The sequence below is a fragment of the Zygosaccharomyces rouxii genome (assembly GCF_000026365.1).
Source record: "Zygosaccharomyces rouxii strain CBS732 chromosome E complete sequence".
Classification (NCBI taxonomy): domain Eukaryota; kingdom Fungi; phylum Ascomycota; class Saccharomycetes; order Saccharomycetales; family Saccharomycetaceae; genus Zygosaccharomyces; species Zygosaccharomyces rouxii.
Genome location: NC_012994.1, coordinates 248,304 through 267,002, shown reverse-complemented (window position 1 = coordinate 267,002; position 18,699 = coordinate 248,304). Strand labels below are relative to the sequence as shown.

General features: G+C 38.2%; 7 protein-coding genes and 2 non-coding genes across 9 annotated transcripts; 7 read left to right on the top strand and 2 right to left on the bottom strand.

Moving 5' to 3' along the window:
- Positions 1–36: 36 nt before the first annotated feature.
- Positions 37–1,359, top strand: ZYRO0E03344g (uncharacterized protein; the record flags this gene model as incomplete). Its single annotated transcript, XM_002499040.1, has 1 exon — positions 37–1,359. One exon carries the CDS (start codon positions 37–39, stop codon positions 1,357–1,359), a length of 1,323 nt encoding a protein of 440 aa, XP_002499085.1.
- A 73-nt stretch (positions 1,360–1,432) lies between these two features.
- On the bottom strand, positions 1,433–6,013 carry GEA2 (Arf family guanine nucleotide exchange factor GEA2; the record flags this gene model as incomplete). The annotated part of the gene is made up of 1 exon (XM_002499039.1): positions 1,433–6,013. The coding sequence occupies one exon, from the start codon at positions 6,011–6,013 to the stop codon at positions 1,433–1,435; it is 4,581 nt and encodes a 1,526-aa protein (XP_002499084.1).
- A 162-nt stretch (positions 6,014–6,175) lies between these two features.
- Positions 6,176–7,369, top strand: CPR7 (peptidylprolyl isomerase CPR7; the record flags this gene model as incomplete). Its single annotated transcript, XM_002499038.1, has 1 exon — positions 6,176–7,369. The coding sequence occupies one exon, from the start codon at positions 6,176–6,178 to the stop codon at positions 7,367–7,369; it is 1,194 nt and encodes a 397-aa protein (XP_002499083.1).
- Positions 7,370–7,444: 75 nt separating this feature from the next.
- On the bottom strand, positions 7,445–11,425 carry RAV1 (Rav1p; the record flags this gene model as incomplete). The annotated part of the gene is made up of 1 exon (XM_002499037.1): positions 7,445–11,425. One exon carries the CDS (start codon positions 11,423–11,425, stop codon positions 7,445–7,447), a length of 3,981 nt encoding a protein of 1,326 aa, XP_002499082.1.
- Positions 11,426–11,814: 389 nt separating this feature from the next.
- PET191 (Pet191p) lies at positions 11,815–12,141 on the top strand (the record flags this gene model as incomplete). The annotated part of the gene is made up of 1 exon (XM_002499036.1): positions 11,815–12,141. The coding sequence occupies one exon, from the start codon at positions 11,815–11,817 to the stop codon at positions 12,139–12,141; it is 327 nt and encodes a 108-aa protein (XP_002499081.1).
- Positions 12,142–12,248: 107 nt separating this feature from the next.
- ZYRO0E03234r lies at positions 12,249–12,320 on the top strand. The gene has a single exon. It is a non-coding gene; the product is annotated as a tRNA-Pro (tRNA).
- Positions 12,321–12,610: 290 nt separating this feature from the next.
- Positions 12,611–12,682, top strand: ZYRO0E03212r. Its single transcript has one exon. It is a non-coding gene; the product is annotated as a tRNA-Pro (tRNA).
- Positions 12,683–13,135: 453 nt separating this feature from the next.
- Positions 13,136–16,294, top strand: RAD26 (DNA-dependent ATPase RAD26; the record flags this gene model as incomplete). The annotated part of the gene is made up of 1 exon (XM_002499035.1): positions 13,136–16,294. One exon carries the CDS (start codon positions 13,136–13,138, stop codon positions 16,292–16,294), a length of 3,159 nt encoding a protein of 1,052 aa, XP_002499080.1.
- Positions 16,295–16,484: 190 nt separating this feature from the next.
- ZYRO0E03168g (uncharacterized protein) lies at positions 16,485–18,509 on the top strand (the record flags this gene model as incomplete). The annotated part of the gene is made up of 1 exon (XM_002499034.1): positions 16,485–18,509. The coding sequence occupies one exon, from the start codon at positions 16,485–16,487 to the stop codon at positions 18,507–18,509; it is 2,025 nt and encodes a 674-aa protein (XP_002499079.1).
- Positions 18,510–18,699: the final 190 nt, after the last annotated feature.

Here is an 18,699-nt window from a genome sequence, read left to right as displayed (position 1 = left end):
TCTGTTTTTAGAGTTCCCATTATCCATGTACCAGATATGACTACTGGATACGATTCTATTGATGGAGGTGAGTCAAATGCGACTCCGTCAACAGCACATCGGACTTCCGTTATTGGTGCTCTGACAGCCGGTGGTAGATCAGTTGTATACCAATTGACCAGCTTTTATTTGAGAACACCATTGAAACTGTTTCGTCCGGCTAGATTTGACTATTTGCACTATTTGCGTGTTGTATTAACGGGTGAAGAGAGGAAGCCACTACATGAGGTTGAAAAGCAGCAGAAGCTTAAAAGGTTTAGGATTCTAAACCCTAAATATATGTATTATTTGGAGAATTCGAGTTTGGGAATCTTAACCAAGGCTTTGAACAAATACGGTTGGAAAGTTATACCTGATAGAATTTTACCACCGCTAGTGGTCAATTCAGCTGCTGGTGTCATTCTTTATACTACTTACCTGTCTACACTGACCCACTTCGCCAAATTACGGGCTGAAAAATCTCAATTGAACAAGCCATGGGATATTTGGAGATCAGGCCTCCTAGCCGGTGCAGCCCAAGCATTGGTATCATCACCAATAGACGCCATCTATACCAGATCTAGTACAAGCGAGTTACTATCGAGTGCTCAAAAATATGATAATTTGTGGCTTTATGGTAGAGACAAACTGAAGGAGATAGGGCTCATTGGATGCTTTGGTGGGTATGGTATTACGCTTTTTAAAGAATCGTTAGGGTTTGCAGTTTATTTCACCACATTTGAACTGATAAAGGGTCAGTTATGTCAATCCTTGATTAATACGATAAAGCATTATGATCAATTAAAATACACTATTAGAAATACAAAATTGACGGATATTCTACTCCGTAGATCACCTCAACCTCATGAATTTGAGAAAGCACCCATGAAATCTATGTCACCGCAGGAGGAAAAGTGGTTTCAAAGAACTTTTACCTTTGGAGGTGGTGTCACTGCAGCTTTTCTTTTGCAAGTGGTCCAGTTTCCCTTTAGTAAGATCCAAAAAGTTCATCTGTCAAGATTAGAAGCTTTCGATATCTATAACCGTACACTGTTCAAAAATGCAGAAGCAGCTCCAGTGACCACTACACCTCCTTCCATGAAAATTAGAGTGAGAAGTCCAAATAGCAGAAGATTACACATTTATTACAATTCCTACATGGATACTTTTGAACATATTCTTTTCATTCACAAGAATACGAACTCCTTACTTAAATGGCTTTACAAGGGATTTATGAGAAATACTCTGGCCATTATTCCGGGTACTACTGCAGGTTTACTTCTATTGGATTACATGCGTTCCTCTGTAGAGGAAACTTTAATTCAAACTCCCTTAACGTGAAGATGAATATCATCTTCGGGAAATGCTTCTAATTGTATGTAAAAATATTTATATTAAACCATCATAATGAAATTTAGTTGACTTGCTCAGTGATTTGCTCCTTGGCAGATTCACCGTTGGAAATTTGGGAAGTTTCTGCAACCAAAGCAGTGGCAGGGGGTGTTGCTGATGAAGGTGTTTCTGCAGGAGCTTGTTGAGGATCATCCTTTGAAGATTCACTTTCAGGTACAGCAGATTGTGGTACTTCTGCAGGAGCCTGATGAGAATCATTATTGGACGATTCATCTTCATGGGCAGCCGAAGAGGTAGGCTTTTCTATAGCCTTTTTGTCGGTAATCAAATGTTGCAACTGTTTCTCGACTTCTGGAACCTCCACATACCTGTTGTATATGTTTAAAATTTTTAAGAAGGTCTCATCAGTAGTAATTCCCTGTTTCAAACGATATAGGTAGATTTTAGAAATTACCGCCAATATCTCAGAAACTGGTACAGTTGATCCCTCTTTGGAATTCATTGTATCCAACAAAGGCAGAAGCCCGCCTTCTATGAGCTCCTCCAGGTTGCTGATTTCTGCTGACGGCAGATCGAGCTTGATTAGAACATTTTCCAAACATTCTAGTGAGAACGATCTTATTTGTGAACAAGGGTTCAAACACTGATGCGCCAATGCTTGTATCAATGCAATAGTTTCATTTTTAGAGAGGTGAATTGATGCCAATTTTTTTTCCACGATTTGACTAGTCAACTTGATTGACTTCAAAGAAAGATCTATTAAGGGCTGGTGTGGGTTCTTGTCATCCACCTTGTGTCCTGTTTTCAATAGACGCTGATACTCACGTTCCCATTGGCTACCCACAGCACCCAGCGAAGAAATCTCATCTAGTAAACCTAAGATCCACATAAAGTTTTCATTGGCTAAAATGTTATTCGTGGCGTAGAGAGAACGTTCCAAATAATTGTAAATCGTTGCCGTATGCTCTTTCATGGACGCTAAGAGCCTTAACAGCTTCCAAAAACCTTCATCTTGTAGAATGGTATTACGATAATTATCTATGTCTGTTAACGCAAGTAGACGCCTCAAAACTTCACATCCATGTTCACTGGCGAAATACTTTTGAGTAAAGACTTCGTTCTTCTTAAGAAGTTCGTCGTTTATCAATTTGTGAAGCATATCTTGTTGTTCATCGACGACGGATATTAGAAGTAGATTATAAGCCATCAAACGACGTATGCATCTCTTGGATAGACCTGAAACCTTGGATATTTCGCTGATTTTGTGAAGAATATGGCTGCCAAGTGTCTTTTTATCTTTGCAGAATAGGAATAAGGCCACACATAACTCGACGATGAATAACATTTCCGGTTCAAAGAATCTTGAATTTTCTGGTGTCTTTTTTAATTTTATAGAATTGAGTAACATTCTAATCAGTTCCTCAGTAATATTTTTCTCATTACCAAAGATGGAAGAAGGGATATTACTGGATCTGACGCAATCAATAGCTTTGGCAGAAGCGTCGATCTCGTCTTCTGTAGGTTCCTCATCACCTTTCAAATATGAAGCAAAAGCTGATAAAATGCCTCTACTTTCCTTTGCTTTTTTGAGAGACACTTCGGGTGCTGGTCTAGGAAGATTTCCGAGTTTTAAACGTTGTTGCAAATCAGGGAAAATATCAGGGCTTATCATCAAGTCTTCAAAAAGAAGTAATAGTATTTTTACAATTTTATTCCACAATTCAGGAGTTAACTTAGTAAAAAAATTATTGGTACGAAACACTCTGAAGAAAATCACCACACATAATTGAGCTTTGAAAGATCTCCCTAATCTGCAAGCATCTGAGCTCACCAAAATCTTAGAATTCGAGTCCTCCACTGTGATCTCCACCAGAGGAATTTCATCATTTTCGTTAGGATCCCTGTTTGTTCCATCGGACAACGTCGTCATCACCGCAATCTTGTAGAGAATTTCGTTAAACAAGTTGTCAATCTCCAAAAACGAAGCAATGAATGCACATTTGTCGACACTACTGAGCATTCTACTGGAAATGTGATCGTCAGACGCTACTTCAAAAATCTTGAAGAAGGTATCTACTATAGAACGACCCACATGTTGGAAAATGGCACCATCGAATTGCGATATTTCTTGAAGACCCAGATTGTCGTAGTCTCTTTCGCATTGTTCTTGAATCTCTGTCATTACCATGGTGGAAGAAATTAAATTATTCCATGCATCCTCAAACCACCTGTCATTACCGTGATGTTCTTCGGGCATGACAATTTCTTTATCTCTGATGGAACAATAGATCCTATCCAAATACCAATGTGGAAAATTTTGTTGATTATAGCAACCTTTCAAATTACTACAATAATCGTCAAATGACATGTGCTCTTTCACTTGAGGGTTGTGCAAATCGGTGTTCAGCATGATCACTGAATAACTTAAGATAAAAACGGAATCTGCGTCCGGTTGAATTGTACTGAGATCCTCGTCGTCATTGTTATTGTTTGCCTTACTTGGATCATATTTCTGAGAATCGACATACCTTGCGGAGAATGCTTCGATAATTCTTTCGATCTGTTGAGATTCACCTGGTAAACGAAACTTGGTTAAGAGAATTCTGATTGCTTCATCCACTCTCAAGTCTTTGAAATCGAATAAATCTATGAATTGTTTCAAAAGTGAAGTATGTGATGGATCGCACAGAAATAGGCCAATTGTTCTTTTATTCAAGCGACCATTATTCTCAAAGAGAAATTGTGCGATATCCTCTTCAGAATCCGATGTTATGAATTTTTTCTCAATCAATAATGGTACACCCTTCTTTGGCTTTTCGTTGAAAATCTTGGCACATTTTATGAACTCAGTCTTGCGTTCCTTCTGCTTTAAACGACTAACATTACCCTTGTCTTGTAAAAATTTTTCTCTATCCACCCTCTGTAGGCGGCTATAGATATCATCAATTAAAGAGATTAAACCTTCCAAACAAATTGGAGGTACGCTTTCAGTACTAGTCAATGCTGATTCTGGTAATGCTAATTTGGTTAATGCTGATAAGAAATTTATTGAAACGTCAGCCCTATCCAAATTACAATCGAATTCGATAAAAGTACTAGTGAAAAATGATGGAGATCTAGTCCATAGTAAAGAAATTTGCTCTATCAGTAATTCCTTAACAGCAGCTGGTCTAGGTCTACCCTCACTTGTTATTTCATTAGCATTATTCAGAAGAATATCAAAGATTCTGTTTAAGGTCAATTCGATTTGGACCTTTAAATGATCTCCCAAGATAATTACCAGAGTGGTAAAAAGTTGTAAAGCGGCCTGAACTAGTGATAATTTACTACCATTTTGAATGATGAATAGGACGTGTTTGAAAATGGGATCAGACACTAAACTAAACAATCTTGGGTGTTGAGGGAATGTATTACCTGACACTTCGATAGCAGTATTTATTAATTGCAATCCAAATATTCTGACTGAATTGGTATGCTTAGCTTGATTCTCTGGTACAATCAATGACAACAATAAATTCAGATAGTGTCTTATCACAGGTATTCCGTGGTTATCTTCCAGAACTTCAGATGATTTCGAATCCTTAGATTCAGATCTCTGAGATTCCATCACATGGGTACTATCCTTCTCATCTTTCTCTTCTTGAGATTGTTCCAATAACTGGCTCGTGTTCGTAGCCACCTCTTCGCCACCAGAAAGGGTCGTTGGCTCATCTCGTGTATAATCCTCTTCTTGTGAACCATCGGGTGTACCAATTAAGTCTTCTTGTAAAATGCTATTCGCATAGCCTTCATCATTGATATATTTTTGAGTCAAATCTGTCGGTTCGATATTTTTCAACTTATAGAACAAACTAGCAGTAATGGAAACCATTGTGGTCTCTGCAGCTCTTCTCAATACTTCACTTCTCTTTTTATTACATGCTAATGATAGTACGGTCTGTAAAACGTCATACATGATGGAATCTGATATTAGTTCACCGTATCTTGAATGGGTCACTCCTTGTAAAAGTATTACCACTTTCAACAAGACGGCATCATCTGACAATTGTTCAGATCTCTCAAACCTACAATGTGTTAACGCATTAACAGCTTCTCTAATAGCCGCTACATGGTTCTTTGAAGTCTCATTGATGATATTCATCGTTAAAAATTTTTGTAGGGAATCAAGTGCCAAAGAAGTGATATACCCTGAGATGGAGCTCGTACTGATGGTTAGGAGAAAAGGCTGCAACAGTGTCAAAGAATCAATCTCTTCCAAATTCTGTAAATTATTAAGCATCAATCTCAATTGTACAAACCCTGAAAGTAATGGATCGTTATGTTTATTGGAAGAAAGATTGTTAAACGTAACCGCTAGTGAATCATCTTGATTAGTGAATATTTCGCTGCTGCTCAGCAGTGCAGCTACTCCCGACTGGGATCTAAACTTGGAGTATTTCCTCATTGCAGTGGAAAGGTTAATGCATTCCTTGATCACAATGGTGACCGGATCAACAGCCACCACATAATCCGAATTCATCTTTAACAAATGGGAAACAGAGAATTGGAATAAGAGGCTCCCAGAAATCCAAAAACCGACCTGATCCTGTTTCCCTTCAATGGGTTCGTAACAGGACTCTACTGAATAACACTTCTTGTTCATTTACTATTAGTATTTGTTTTTCCTTGAAGGAGCCCGCTTTAGACTTTTGTGCGGGTAATCTGAAATTTGAAAAAATATCGAAATTAGTGATGAGCATTGATTATAGTGACAATATTCGCTATTCTCGAGGACCTAAAGTATATCAATTAGTTGCTGAAGGATATGTCACTGAATCCTAAGACATTTTTCGATATCAGTATTGGCGATAGTCCCATTGGACGCATTGTCTTCGAGCTTTATGAGAAAGAGGCACCCAAGACTGTGGATAATTTTGTGATATTATGTACTGCAGCAGATTCATATCTCGAAGATACCCCATTGAAGTTTAGGAATAACTATTTCCATCGTGTGGTCAAGAATTTTGCAATTCAAGCCGGTGATGTTTTCCATTGTTCAGATAAATATGAAAAGAATGATAATACTGGTAAAGGTGGATGCTCCATATATGCATCCACAGAAGACCTAATTAAAAGAGATGCAGAATCGTTATGCTTTGGAGATTTTGAAGATGAGAATTTAAAAAACTTTGATAAACCATTTCTGCTTGCAATGGCTAATAAAGGTGAACCGAACACCAATAGTTCACAATTTTTCATTACTACAAGTCCTGCACCTCATTTGAACGGTAAGCATACGTTATTTGGCCGTGTGGTTCATGGTAAATCTGTAGTTCGTACCATTGAACGCTGTTCGGTGGATTCTGATGGATTCCCTGAATCATGTATAAGAATTGTTAGTTCTGGTAAGTGGTCTGAAGGTGATCCTTTACCTCTGCATAATGCCAGTAATGATACCATTGGGGGTGATATCTATGAAGAATATCCAGATGATAATGAAAATTTTGATGAAGATAATTTTACACTTGCCTTCAAAGTAGCAAACACCATTAAGGAATCAGGTACTTTGTTATACAAGAAGAAGGATTTCCAGAATGCATACTACAAATATATAAAATCTTTGCGATATGTCAATGAATTTATTCCGGAAGAAAGTGTGGATAAGGCTAACAGAATCAACTTCATCAATTTGAAAAGTAAACTCTATTTGAATTTGTCATTAGTGTTGTACTACCTACAAAATTATGACGAATCTATCAAATATGCGACTTATTTATTAGAGATGGAAAACATCCCTGATGCAGATCAAGCCAAAGCACTCTACAGAAGAGGTAACAGTTATTCCGCCAAGAGGAAGTGGGAAGAGGCCCTCAAAGATTACAAGTCATGCCAGGAGAAAAACGATCAAGATAAAGTTGTGGTGGAAAAGATTGAAGGTGTAGAAAAGGAGTTGGAAAAGAAGAAGGAAAAAGCTAAACAGACTATGTCCAAATTTTTCACTGAATCCACTGAGGAATAATTTAAGTCATAAATAGAGTTTTTGTTTTTGTTTTCGTTTTTTTTTTTTATATGCACATTTTTTGGGTTCATATAACTACATGAAATCATCTAATAGATTGCGAGGTTGCGATGGTGGGGTCCTCTTAACAGGTTCGATCGTAGTAGAGGATGTCGCAGAAGTGTCTCTGGGAACTGATGGTTCTTGAGACCCAAAATCATCTAACAAACTGCGAGAAGCTGTTGTAGATGGTTTAGTTTCATCAGCTGAAGCTGGTAAATCATCATGGGTTTCCTGTGTTGGAGCTGGTGACGCAGATGATTCACTGGGCAAGTCGGTAAAGAAATCATCTAACAAGTTTTTGGTCTTGCGCCTGGAAGTCACATCAGGAGAATCATTTTCGAACTTTTCGAACATACCGGGTTTCATTTTGTTCGTTGGATGAGAATTGGTGACATTAGAGAAAAGTTCCGAAGACTTCTGTTCGTTCTTAGAAGATATTAACTTCTCATGTACACCAATAAATTCCCAATTTCTCACCAACGACAGTGCCAAGTAGTCACATCCCATTCTCCTTAGAATATCAGCAACTCTACCAATTAAACTGTACTCCAATTCACCTTCCACTTTCAATGATCCTAGAAAGTATTTAATATTTCTCTTTCTTAAATGGGAGTAAAGCATCAATAATGCAGGATCTTCCGCTAGGAATGATTTACTGACTCCGCCGTCCATATCAACTAACCCTGTATCCTTTTCTAGATCAAATGGATCCATGACTAATGTTCGAATGGCCTTATCATGTCTCCTTAATTTCCAATACACAAAACTGCTGATCCATCTGTCGTTCTGTAGGATTGCATTAGGGAGAATTTGCTGAGTGAGAAATTCACCTAAAACCGGACCATTATCACCTTCAAATACTCTACAGACACCAATAGCTAGGTCTAGATCCTTGACTTGTTTGAATAATACGTTGACGCAATCTTTCAGGCACTCCGCCAAGAGGAAGAAGCATGCGGCATCCATGTATCTATGCTTACTGAGAAGCACAAATGCGTTTTTTAAAGCTGCTTTCCTCCATCTTGCTTCACTGAAATCATTGCTTAGGAACTTTATCATCTTCTGTTGCTCAGGATGACCAATGCTTATTTTCCAGAGACTGAATAGAATTTTCTTCTTCTTTAACGCAAGGTAAAAAATACCACATCTTGAAGGATCTCTCTTATCGTCTTTTGAAAACTCAAATTTTGCAATTTGCTCGAATTTTGTAATTAGATCATCCTCTTTCGCCCAAAATGAGATCCTGTATTCACAGGCTGCCGCCCATGAAGTGATATGGCTATCTAAGATCGATAAAAGTAATTCTTTGTTATCTGAATGTAAAGCCCAGTTTACATCTCTCATCAAGATAGTTTTTTGAACATTTTTATGCGATGCATACAATTTGACGCCTAAAAGGAATCGTATTCCATTGTAATCCACGACAGATTCGTTCCTCAAAATTTCTTCTACAGCTTCCACTACTGTACTCAGAGTAATCTGTTGATGTCTGGTCAAATACGGTAAAGTTATTTTAGTCAATTGCTCGCATAGTGCTAACGCTACCGTCCTATTGAATTCGGGGTAAGGGTCAGGGAATTGATCCCTTTCGAACTGGTTGTCTTGGGCTGTCAGAAACTTGTTGTAGTTTGTTTTTAGATCTGATGTTAGTTTAGAATAGTTCTCATTTTCAAATGTCAATTTTCTCAGCTCAAGAAACAATCTTAATAAAAGTTCTTTGACCAATTGAAGTTTATTTGCATAGACTGCTTGGATCAAAAATTGAGGATGATAGACAGGTAGAGGACCATTCAAAACACTGCTTAAGTGAAGAATGTCATTTGATAGAATTTTTCTGGAACCGATGGAACGACGAGTAAATGGATCGTTTAGATCTAGGAATTTATCCTTAATGTAAAACTGGTTTCCTGAGGCCACTACAAACATACCATCTTTTAACCATATTGAATCACCAATTTGATGTGCTGTGTGGGAAGTTATGTCAATTTTTTCTATTGGTAAATAACTAGGATTATGGTTAGTATAGTCGTATCTCAATTGGGTGTACAAAAGAGCGTAACCAGAAAACCCTATAGAAACAATGCTTTGACCATATTCCGTGCTTGTCCAATCTACATCTTTGATTTCATCATCAAAGGACTCTTCGTATTCTAAAACGCGCTTATTCAAATCCCATAGAGACATTTTTTTACCCTTACAATGCACTGTACACAGTTTCCCTGTGGATGAACCTCGAAGGGCTACCACGTCTTTCATTCCTGTTTTAAATTCGCAACTTTTATGCCAATGAATGAGCTTCTTCTCACAATCAACAACCGCCTTGTAGGTAATCGCAGTGGCATTCTTGCTCATCAATGATATGAGTGGCCTATCACTAAAAAAGTTTTGATGCACTGGGTCGATTGTGGCGATATGATGTATTTGGTTGTCTGGTATTTCTAAAGACTCGGAATAAATCTCTTGGATCCCCTGGTCCGACGAAATTTCGAATGCTCTAATGGCACCGTCCTTGTAAATTAATGCAACGAAATGACGATCATGATTGTGCACACTTTCGGGTGTATTTAACATCAATAGCGGTTCTCCATGTTCTGCCGTGGAGGCTTCCAATTGTTGTTCGAATTTTAGATGAGATCTTTTCAAATCACATTTCCCCTCAATGCCTGCACACTCCCATGCTTGTAGTTTCGAGTTTTCTAGGAGACAAATGACAAGTTTTCCCTTCTCGTGTATTATAGCATGTTTTACTGGGGCCTCTGTGATAATGACACCTCTTAATTTTAATGAGCTCTCGTCAGATAAACGCTGCGGGCACCATACACAACATTCTAGAAATCTGGATATGGTTAACATAGCTTCACCATCACTACTTCTTATCAATTTTTGAACAGATTTATTATGACCAGTAAATTTATGTTCCAGAGTACCAATTTGAGAATGGTTCCTTTCAAGTAACTGACTCACAGTTATGCGTGATTGTCTGATGACACCTCTTAAATCGTGAATGATCAAGGAAAGATCGTCCGTATTGTCATCACAAGGTTGAAGCTCTGCAAAATATAAAAAATCTGGTTTTGTCACGAATGAAGAATATGAAAAGGACTTTGTCGATAGTTTTTCCTTAGCTATGGGTCTTGGCGGATCACTTGACAGATGCGATAGAGAATAGATGACCAAATTGCCCTCTCGATCAGCAATAAGTACTAAATCACGTTGATCTTTGAGAAGCCAATTATCTATAGTAAAACAGTACCTTTGTGCATCTTCTAATTGTAAAGTAGCCCAATGTTGAACGTTATGCAGAGAATCAAGCTCATAACATAACCATACACGTAACTTTTGATCAGCACATAGAGTATAGATTGCTTGTAATCCATTTGGGTTTTCTGAAGGTTCACAACGACCTGATTTTCTCCATCTCATCGTACATATTGGTGCAGGATGTGGTAACAAAGTCAAATTAAAAAGTACCTGGTCACCACTAATTGATATACGCTTCCACAATTTCACAGAGGTATCATATTTTCCAAAACTTGCAATCATCTGTGAACACTGTGACGTTATACACAGATAGACCGGTTTAGGTTGTTTCTTATTCCATTGTAGCACTGGTTTGTAAACTCCAAATTCGTCATTTATCTTCCAAAATGAAAGATAGTTGGAACCCACCGTTAAATCATTAAAATTCCCCCAACTCAAGCTGTTTACCTTCGAATCGTCATGTACTATCTCACAACAGAATACCCAACTGGGAGCCTTCATAACTTGATGCTTTGGTTTATAAATACCAACTTTGTTACCATAACCAATTGCAATGAATCCATTACGTGGATTGATATCCACGGCAACACTATCAGATTCTAGATAAATCGTCTGCAATCGTTGAAAGCCATTTGACAGGATAATTAAGTTATTACCTGAACAGTAAGCGAAAACTATTCGCCCTTGCCAGGACGATTGGCATGTAGATTGTTGTGTGTCGTTGGGTCTTCCTGGAAGATAGGTCAGCGACATTTAAACAGTGTATACGCACTGTTCGCCGTAGTTCTTTTTGATGAATCGTAAGTGACTTGTTCCCTTTGAATCCGTATTTCTGATCATCCTGAATGAAGAATAGACCGTATTGCATAGAAAAGCCATACAAAGGGCCGGTAACAAGAGAGAGCGAAAAGCCATAAGAAGTAGAATATCTGGATTGGACTAGTTGATGTGAATTGGGCTTCACAATCAAGATGAACTATCAAGCGCTAAATTTATTGTAACTTCCACCTGCCATTTATGGGGTATAAGGGCGACGTATAAGAGTACTTGAAACTTTCCACATGAGATTAATGAACAACCTCATAGTTCTCTTTGCTGTTCCTATTAAAGAGTGAAAAGCACTAAAATCATAAAGGTTCAAGATGGGAGCCAGTTGTAAGGATCAACACAAGGCTGTTGCAGTCTGTTTGCAGAGATCACCATGTGTGATGATTGAAAGGCATACTCCACAAGAGTGCTTTGAGGATCCTGAATTAAAGAAAGAGCTACCCCTACTATGTATATCTCAGATGAAAGCATTCCTCGACTGCAAAAGAGGTATGGTTGATATGACTAAAAGAATTAGAGGTAATGGACCTCTATCTACTGGAAGATATGATCAACAGTACGATAAACTATGTTCTGGTGATTTTGATCCTCGTGAAGAGCTGAAGAAGCTTGAACTTCTGGATAACAACAAGAAGGATTAGTGAAATGAAAGAAATTCGTGTAAATAGGTTTCTATAGGGTCTAAATTTCAGTATCTTGACATTAGTAGGTATAGTTCCTCACTTCCTTCGCTTTCACAACACAATTAGGGCGTGTGGTCTAGTGGTATGATTCTCGCTTTGGGTGCGAGAGGCCCTGGGTTCAATTCCCAGTATGCCCCGATTAATTTTTTTCCTTTTTTCACATTGTAGTGAACCAATGTTTAATTACATAGAAAAAGAATACGGGCTTCGTGACATGATTAATAAATCCTGATTCTGTGGTCTCTAGAGGACTCTTGTCTTTCTTTGAACCATATCCCAAGTCTAACTGAGACTTAGGCTTAGACCTCTTAAGGGTATGACTTAGGTAGTATTTTTGGTCACATGTTATGTAAGCTCATGATAAATTTTTCCTAGAATGATATTTGCTGGACTTTACCAACTCAAAATGACACAATTTCAACAGTTCGGGCGTGTGGTCTAGTGGTATGATTCTCGCTTTGGGTGCGAGAGGCCCTGGGTTCAATTCCCAGTATGCCCCGATTGTTTTTTTTCCACTAATGTTCTTTAGGATGATAGCTCTCCTTCGATAAGTCAAGATACCATAGTGTTTGATTATGATTCTCCTTTATCATATACAGTAGTTTACGTTCAGAAAAGTCTGCCAATGATTTACGCTCTACATATCATCTGATTTTTCTTGAGTTTATAATGGGAATATAGGTAGACTGTTTAAAGGGATATTCTCAGACTCTGTAAGATCGAAAATTGATCCGTGGTGTCCCCATTAATTGCTGCGTAATTGGCCATTGAACATTTTAACGTTTTGTAGTTGAGAGAGCTCATCTCATCGCACCTCGGTAAGAGTCCGAACTCATTGAATAAAAGTGGAACATAAGTTTAGTTCAAAACCTTATCCTTAGGAGAAAAGATAACTGTAAAGAAGTGAACTTGTACCCAGCAACTGGTGATCAGTATCGCCGAAGAGTAAAAAATGGATGGTAGTGAAAAGCAGCTTCAAGATTTGGGTTTAGTTAACGTTTTATCTCAAAGTACTTTAGAACAGAGAATTCAAAATGATGCTACCAGTCTTATTAATCAACAACTCCTAGAGCAAGAGCAAGGAAGACTGGAAAGGGCTCAAAATGCAGTAGAAAAATGTAATGATAAAATTGGTCTATTAACAAGGAGATGGAACAATGCCTCTAGAATCTCAGCTAGACAAAAACTTCAGGAACAGATTGATGAAATAAAGAATAATGAGTTGCCGCCAATATTATCAGATATTAAGGATATACGAAAACGTTTAAGAGATTTGAAAAAGTCTCAAAAAAGTGATGCTACCAGGGATAGTTCTCAGGATGAGGGTAAGAAACCTGGTGAATCAGAAAGAGACTACCTGGTGAGAACTGGTCAAGTAACTGCCTTTGGGTCTAAAAGAGGGTTCGAAGTGGCCAACGATTCTGAGGAGGGAGAAGAGGAAAATCAGGAACAAGAAGAGAATGATGTTGCAAAGAAATCCCCTCCAAGCAATGACGATGATGATGACTACAAGGATGAAGATATGGATGACGAAGAGAATGATCTAGATGTAAGTCAAGGAGAAGATGTAAAAGAGGAAAATGATATTGTTCTTCAGCCAGGTGCTGTCAAGGATGATGGTGATGAATATTTCTATCAAAAGCGTCTTCGTCAATGGTGTAACCGTCGAGCGCAGGGACGCAAGACAGATAACAATCCAGATTGGCCTGAATGGAGAAAAAAACATCAAGAATTTCCTGATGCTAAACTTGATGATGAATTTAGAATACCTGGTGAAATCTATTCTTTACTTTTCAACTACCAACGGACTTGCGTACAATGGCTTTACGAATTATACCAACAAAAATGTGGTGGCATCATTGGTGATGAAATGGGGTTAGGTAAAACTATTCAGGTTATTGCATTCTTGGCTGCGTTACATCATTCTAATCAATTGGATGGCCCCGTTTTGATCGTTTGTCCAGCAACAGTTATGAAACAATGGTGTACCGAATTTCATCACTGGTGGCCACCTTTCCGTACTGTCATATTACACTCAATTGGTGCTGGTATGGCTAGTAAAAAGAAGATGAGCGAAGATGAATTAGAGGACATGATCATGTCGGGAGATCCTAACCAGTTCTCCTATGGGGATTTAGAAAATTCGAGTAAGACGAAAGCTCAGGTCGAATCTGACAATCTGCTACAAACGCTGATAGATAAAGTGGCCAAGGATGGTCACGTACTAATTACCACGTATGTGGGGTTAAGGATACATGCAGATAAACTGTTAAAAATTAATTGGGCTTATGGTATATTGGATGAAGGCCACAAAATAAGAAACCCAGATTCTGATATTTCACTAACTTGTAAGAAGCTGAAGACTCCAAATAGATTGATTTTATCTGGAACCCCAATCCAAAATAATTTAACTGAGCTTTGGTCTCTTTTCGATTTCATATTTCCTGGTAAATTAGGTACACTACCTATCTTTCAACAACAATTTGTTCAGCCCATTAATATGGGCGGTTATGCAAATGCTACGAATATCCAGGTCCAAACAGGGTACAAGTGTGCAGTTGCTTTAAGAGATTTGATATCACCATATCTTCTTCGTAGAGTAAAAGCAGATGTGGCAAAGGATTTGCCTGAAAAGAAAGAGATGGTTTTGTTCTGTAAATTAACTCAAGTTCAGAGAAGAAAATATTTGGAATTTTTACATTCGAGAGAATTAGAAGATATAAAGGGAGGAAAAAGAAGGGTTCTATATGGTATTGATATTTTGCGGAAAATTTGTAACCATCCTGATTTATTGGATAGAGACGAAAGGAGCAAAGAAGCGTCCTATGGTGATCCTAAGAGATCTGGAAAAATGCAGGTTGTCAAACAACTGCTTTTATTGTGGAGAAAAGAAGGCCATAAGGCCCTTCTATTCACACAATCGAGACAAATGCTGGACATTTTGCAAGAATTCATCGCATTTAAAGACCAGGAACTTACAGGGTTAAAATTTCTAAGAATGGATGGTACGACGACCATATCTATTAGACAATCATTGGTGGATGAATTTAACAGGGGAGATTATAACGTGTTTTTGTTAACGACGAGAGTCGGTGGTATTGGTGTTAACTTGACCGGTGCCAACAGAATTATCATTTTTGATCCAGATTGGAACCCATCTACTGACATGCAAGCTAGAGAAAGAGCATGGAGAATTGGCCAAAAGAGAGAAGTTTCAATTTATAGATTAATGGTAACAGGCTCCATTGAAGAGAAAATATATCATCGCCAAATTTTCAAACAGTTCTTGACCAACAAAATTTTGAGTGATCCAAAGCAGAAGCGGTTCTTCAAAATGAATGAATTGCATGATCTCTTTACCCTAGGTGGTGAGAATGGACATGCAACCGAAGAACTAGAGTCGGAAGTGCAACAACGAACAGAAGGTCTCAAAAATTCCAAATCCGACGAAAGTGACGATTTCGAAAAAGTGGTCAATCTGATAGGTGTATCCAAGCTCGAAAGCTTTTATACGGGCAAAGAGTCTCAAGAGAATTCGAAAAAGGACGATGATAGATTGATTGAAGGTTTACTGGGGGAAAGTGGTTTGGCAGGTGCTGCCACACACGAGTCAATGATGAGCTCTCATTCAAATGGTTCTTCAGATATTATAACGAGAGAAGCTTCTAAGCTAGCTGATGCTGCAGTGAACGCCCTTCGCAAATCAAGAAGGGCTAGAAAGAAATTTGACGTGGGCACTCCAACGTGGACAGGAAAGTTTGGCCAAGCCGGTAAGATAAGGAAGAAAAGAGATAAAGATGTCCCTGGGTCTTCTGCCATTTTGGCCAACATTCGTAATGCTCAGAAACAGGCAGAAAACATTCCGTCTCAAGAAAGCACTTCAGAAGAGGTTGAAGAGAAACAAGTGATACTAAGACAGATCGAGAACTACTTGCACAAGTGTCCTGATTATTTCGCTACTTCCAGCGATGTAATCAACAATATAAAAGTCAACTTGTCAACAAAAGAGGACGTCATTAAGATAAGAGCTCTTCTAAAGGTTATTGCAACATTCGATAAGACTAGGAAGGGTTGGAAATTAAACGAAGAGTTTATCAACAGTGAGTATTGATTTTTACATGTGGTGTTCGGGTTACCTAAGCGCGCGGCTACTTGAGTTTGTGACATTCAAATTGAAAAGAGAAAAAATGATTAACTGAATGAAGTTGATCCTTTAAGTCCTTTCTACTCAACTGTTTAGCTAGAAATCTGCACTATTAGCCTGAAAAAAAGTAATACCACTCTACTGCCCACGATCTCGAATGTCGACTTCAGAATCCCACTCTGGGCAGGAGGAGGGTTCTGGCAAGAACATTGTACTCTGTTTTGATGGAACTTGTGAAAACTTCGGACCTAACCCTATTACAAATGTCCTGAAGATCTTCCAATTGTTGGAGACCCAAGATGATAAAATTCAGATGTGCTACTACCAACCTGGGGTAGGAACGGAGGCGAATTTTGATCCCGTAGTTGATATGAGAAGAAATTTTAGCACCGCAAGTATCATGAATAAAATTGATGCCCTTTTTGCTTCGAGCATCGATCATCACATTGTCTCGGGTTATTTGTTTTTAATGAATTATTACGAGAAAGGTGATAAAGTTTACATGTTTGGATTTTCTCGTGGCGCATATGTTGCAAGGGCCCTTGCTGGTATGTTAGAAAGGGTTGGGCTTTTAAACAGGGGCTTAGATGATATGGTTAGTATGGCGTGGAAAATTTATGAATCATGGGAATTTGCCGAACAACCAAGTGAATCCAGCTACAATACCACTTTAGCGGAAGAATTCAAAAGAACATTCAGTCGTCCTTACGAAATAAGGGTTTTCTTCCAAGGTTTATTTGATTCAGTCAACTCTGTAGGGATTCTAAGAGACAGATTATTCCCATGCACCCAAAGAAGCGGTATAGTAGACCACATAAGGCATGCAGTTTCATTAGATGAGAGAAAAGGTAAGTTTAAGCAACAAACTTTTGCGATAAATCTTGATGCTCCAAAATTATTTTCCCTAAATTACAATAGTTACCTGGTGGAGACTGCATCAGAGGTCTCTGAAGAACAGACCCTCGACGATACTAACCCAAATCTGTCTCATTCATTAATCGAACTGATGTTGAACAAAGGAAGTGGTTCAGTTAAACAAGCATCTGATTCTTCTGAAAGTAATTCATCTGCAAAAGCAGAGAATTTAACGCAAAAAATCAATAAGCAGTTACAGAAACTGCGTAGTAGTAACCTACAAAATACGAAAAATGTCAACGAAAATGTCGAAGGATTTTTTGAATATGAGCCCTTCAGCAATTCAGTTCGCACTGTTAATTCGTTAATGACATCTGATTTGGTGGAGAAGTGGTTCCCAGGCGACCATTCGGATGTGGGGGGTGGTTATCATTCTGATTGTGAAACGAGAGAGGTGCTATCTGGTTTATCCTTACGTTGGATGATTGCAGAAGCTGTCAAACATGGTTTAATTTTTAAAAAACATTCAATTCATAAATTAGCGTCCAAGCAGACGTCATTAGGTTCACTCTTCTCCACTATCCATGACAAATTAAGTTTTAATCAAGTGAGACATCCAGATTTGGATGAACCCTATGAACAAATTGAAGACAACAATACTGATTCACGGGAACAATTGCTTTCCGAATTGGAATCAGCTAATTGGTTACAAACGACTTGGAATAATTTTAAAGAAATGAGAATCAACGAAATCTTAACGGAGAGAGAAGCCGCCAGAGAGAAATACACTTTTGATTGTACATCTGCTTCTAAATTTCAAATAGCTCTCTGGTGGTTATTGGAATTAATTCCCATTGGATTAAGAATGGAAAGTGGGTCTGGCAAGTGGAGATCAGTATACATCCCGAACTTGGGCCAACCGCGGTACGTACCGGACTACGGTAATATTCATTGGTCTGTATACTGGAGAATTAGATATGACAATAGTTATAGACCTAAAAACTTGCCAAACTATTGTAGAAAACTTTTGAAAGGATATGCTGACATTAATATGGAACCATCAAAGGGTCGAAGTGCACATGCTATCGCATCTCCAATAAAGTCCTATCCTACAGATCTGGATCATAGAAGTAATAATAATCTACCTAGTGATAACAATAATTCTACGTCTACAAACGGTCGCGAAATGAACAAAATGATTGTAAACGACATTGCAGAAGTCCAATGCTTTGAGACAGGTGTCAAATTTTCGGAATGGGCGGCTCATCATTGGCGTGAAATTCCTGACGATTTAGAACCGTGGCTTCTAAAATTCCCCGATCTCTAAAAAAGATCTTTATTCATTCGAATATATACGCATTTACCGCTATCGAGACACTCAGCGGCAAATAGAAACACTGACTACAAAATAAATATGATATAAATATATATATAGAGGAAGATGATATGCTCACATGTCTCGTTCATTTGATTATTGCAACTTCTTTTTTTTTTTTTTTTTTTAATATTATTATTTT